The sequence below is a fragment of the Protobothrops mucrosquamatus genome, unplaced genomic scaffold (assembly GCF_001527695.2).
Source record: "Protobothrops mucrosquamatus isolate PMUCROS unplaced genomic scaffold, P.Mucros_1.0 scaffold6193, whole genome shotgun sequence".
In the NCBI taxonomy this organism is placed as follows: Eukaryota; Metazoa; Chordata; class Lepidosauria; order Squamata; family Viperidae; genus Protobothrops; species Protobothrops mucrosquamatus.
The window spans coordinates 31669-35334 of NW_015392026.1; the positions used below are offsets into that span (position 1 = coordinate 31669).

Sequence of the window (3666 nt, forward strand, 5' to 3'; positions counted from 1 at the left end):
AGAGGTGAGCAACCCCTCTCCCCCCCCACAAAAGACTGCCCCCACGTGACCCTCCCCCCCCGCCCCTCTCTGCGGCAGGTGGGCCCCCAATGTGGGTCTGTTGGGGCCGGTCAGGCGGGCCAGGAACCTGATAGAATCACAGAATAGAGGAGCTGGAGGGGACCTCGGAGGTCATCTAGACCAGCCCCCTGCTCGAGCGGCAGACCCTTACAGAATCAGTGAGTTGGAAGGGACCTCGGAGGTCATCTAGTCCAACCCGCTGCTCGAGCAAGAGACCCTGATAGAATCACAGAATAGAAGAGCTGGAGGGGACCTCGGAGGTCATCTAGACCAGCCCCCTGCTTGAGCGGGAGACCCTTACAGAATCACTGTTGAAAGGGACCTCGGAGGTCATCTAGTCCAGCCCCCTGCTCGAGCAGGAGACTTTGATAGAATCACAGAATAGAAGAGCTGGAGGGGACCTCGGAGGTCATCTAGACCAGCCCCCTGCTCAAGCAGGACGACCCTGACAGGATCACTGAGTTGAAAGGGACCTCGGAGGTCATCTAGTCCAACCCCTTGCTCGAGCAGGACGACCCTGAAACAATCGCAGAATAAAAAAAAAGTGGGAAGGGACCTCGGAGGTCCTCTAGTCCAGCCCCCTGCTCCAAGCAAAGAGGGGGGGGGATCCGGGCTGGCTGCCCCAGGATTCCAGGGAGACCCTCAAAGGCCCAGCATCCTCCCTCACCCCCCCCCCGAGCAGAACTGACTCGGACCAGCCCTGACCCCCCCCCTCCAGCGATCTCCCCCCCCCCAAGTGGCCCTGCCAGTCCTTCGCTCTCTGCCGTTGTCAGCCTTGCCCAATTTCTTAATCAGGGGATCAAGGGGGACCCCCTGAACCCCAGCCCCTGAATCCCCAGGGCGGGAGGGGCCGGTGAGACGACCCCCCCCAGGAAAGGGGTCCGCCGCCCCATGCAGGCTGCCTCCGAGACGGGATTCCGTCCCCGTTTGAGAGAGGGATCCATTCCTCCCGTGGATCGCCCCTCCACTTTCCCTTTCTTGGAGAGGGGTGCAGGAGGGGGCCGGGGGGGAGACCCCCCCTTCCTCCCTCCCTCCCTCCCCCAGGAAAGGGGTCTGCCCCCGTTTAGGGTCGGGGGTCTTCCTTCGCTGGGTCTCCCGACCCCCCCCCAAGGCGCAGGGCTGGCTTTGAACAGGAACGGACCCCCCCACACACACTGAAGCCCACCGGGAGAGGGGAGGGGAGGGGGCGACCCCCGCCCGGGAAAGGGAGGGGGGCAACCAGCGCCGGATCCTCCCCCCTCCCGGGGGGGGGGAAAAAGCTTGCTCCGTCCTTCCTTTCCTTTCGGGCGCTGTTTCTGAAAAGAGGGTGGGTGGGGGGGACCCAATTGGAGCGGGAGGACCCCCCTCCCCAGCCTCAAAGAAAGGTGGGAGGGAGGGAGGGAGGAAAGAAAGAAAGGAAGGAAGAAAGGAAAGAAAGAAAGAAAGAAAGAAAGAAAGAAAGAAAGAAAGAAAGAAAGAAAGAAAGAAAGAAAGAAAGAAAGAAAGGTGGGAGGGAGGGAGGGAGGAAGGAAGGAAAGAAAGAAAAAGGAAGGAAAGAAAGACAGAAAGAAAGAAAGACAGATAGAAAGAAAGAAAGAAAGAAAGGGAAGGGAGGGAGAAGGGAAGAGAAGGGAAAGAGAAAAAGAAAGAGAAAGAAAGGAAAGGGGAGAGAGAGGGGGAGGGGATGGGAGAGGAGAGGAGAAAGAGAGAGAGAGAAAGAAAGAAAGAAAGAAAGAAAGAAAGGTGGGAGGGAGGGAGGGAGGGAGGAAGGNGGAAGGAAGGAAGGAAGGAAGGGTGTATCAAGGCTCCATGGACGTCAGTCTTTCTCTAATGTTGTCTTCTGACGTCCCTCCTGGGCACGTGGGAAATCTCTCAATTCCTTTGTGTAACTTTGTCTTTCAAACTCCCAGGGGAGGAACTCCGGCTGATCCTGGTGGGGAAGACCAGAGGCGGGAAGAGCGCCACGGGCAACACCATCCTCGACCGGAAAGTGTTCGAGTCCACCTTGGGGCCAAAGGCCACCACCCTGAGGTGCGAAAGGGGGCAGGGAACCTGGCAGGGCGGGAAGGTCTCCGTGGTTGACACGCCAGGCATTTTCGATTCTGCAAACTACAATGAGATTGTGCGACGTGAGATCATGGCTTGCATTGAACTCTCCCGGCCCGGCCCCCACGCCCTGATCTTGGTGACCCAGGTGGGGCGCTTCACCGCGGAAGATGCGGCTGCCGCAAACTGTGTCTGGGATATCTTTGGGGCCGAGTCCGCCAGGCACACCATCGTCCTCTTCACCTGCCTGGAGGATTTGGGAGGGGCCTCCCTGCAGGAGTACGTCCAAAAGTCCGACAACCGGAATCTGCGGGACCTGATCCGGCGGTGTGGGAACCGCTTTTGCGGGTTCGACAACAAGGCTGCGGGAACCGAGCAGCAGAGGCAGGTCTCGGAGCTGATGGTGATGGTGCAGAGCGTCGTTTCCGAGAACCGGGAGTGCTACTACGTCAACCGGCTGTACGGGGAGCCCAGCCTACTGGACGAGCACGTCAGGATCTTCGTCGAGCAGAACCGAAAGCTGTGTAGACGACTCATCAACCTGCTCCTCTTTTCATGCCGATCGGCCTGTTGTGGGTGCAGAAATGAGTATTCCATCCTGTGAAATGTGTATGCTGTCACAAAAAAGGGATTTGTCGCAGTGTTTCGCTGGTTTTTTCCCCCCGCACATGTTTGAAGTACGACTTCATTTTGCCGCAAAATCCAGAAACGGCTTGGTTCGTAATTCCCTTTTCTTTCTTCGAGAAATAAACAATGGCAGACTTGCAGATCTGGTGTCGTCTCTGCTTCTCCTTTGCCTTTGACTGCTGAAATGGGCCTGGGGGTGAGGGGTCAGCTGGGGGGTCGTCCCTGCCTTTCCTGGGGTCCAGCGAGAGAAGCGAGTCCTTATCTTTAAAGATCCTCCTCCATCTTCTCAAGGGCACCAGGATCCTGCCCCATAGCCTGGCCCCATGTCCTTGCCTTCGCCCCAGTCCAACCCAGTTTCACCAGTATCAAAGGGGCATTTCCCCCTTAAGCTGAGATAATCCCAGGTGGGTGACGTCTGTTCGGTACACACGAGGGGAATTCAGCGTGTTTGTCATCCTTCCCAGTTAGTCCAATTAGCAAAAAAAAAGACTCCTCGTTTCCCCCCCCAGGTTATACTTTACTGAAAACAAAAGGGTTACAGATTAGAACAGGGGTCCCCAACCACCCAATGTGGACCGGTACCAGGCCGCGGCGTGCCAGAAACCGGTCCGCACAAACAAGTGGAATCCCATCTGCGGAGACGCAGGCAACACGTGAAGCCAAACACTCCTTCTGGTCTGCAGTAAAACCTCTCTCCACGGAAGCGGTCCCCGCTGCCCAAAAGGTTGTCGGGAGGGGGGGTGCTGGATCAGAGCAGGCAGAATCTGTTGGCTTGGCGCCACGACGATGCCATGAACTTTCCCTTTTCCCCTGGCCAACCCCTCCCTCTCCCTGTGTTATCAGTCCATGTCCAATTAAAAGTTCTCAGGCTGTTTTAGAAAGGGACCCTGCGGTTGTGTCGATCAGCTCTGCCATTTGTCACTGGAGGATGGGGCAATCCATACCTGTATGTGT

General features: G+C 57.4%; 1 protein-coding gene across 1 annotated transcript; it reads left to right on the plus strand.

The window, feature by feature from the left end:
- The first annotated feature begins 1848 nt into the window (after positions 1-1848).
- LOC107300134 (GTPase IMAP family member 2-like) lies at positions 1849-2689 on the plus strand. Its single transcript, XM_015829473.1, has 2 exons — positions 1849-1858; positions 1950-2689. The coding sequence occupies exons 1-2, from the start codon at positions 1849-1851 to the stop codon at positions 2687-2689; spliced, it is 750 nt and encodes a 249-aa protein (XP_015684959.1).
- Positions 2690-3666: the final 977 nt, after the last annotated feature.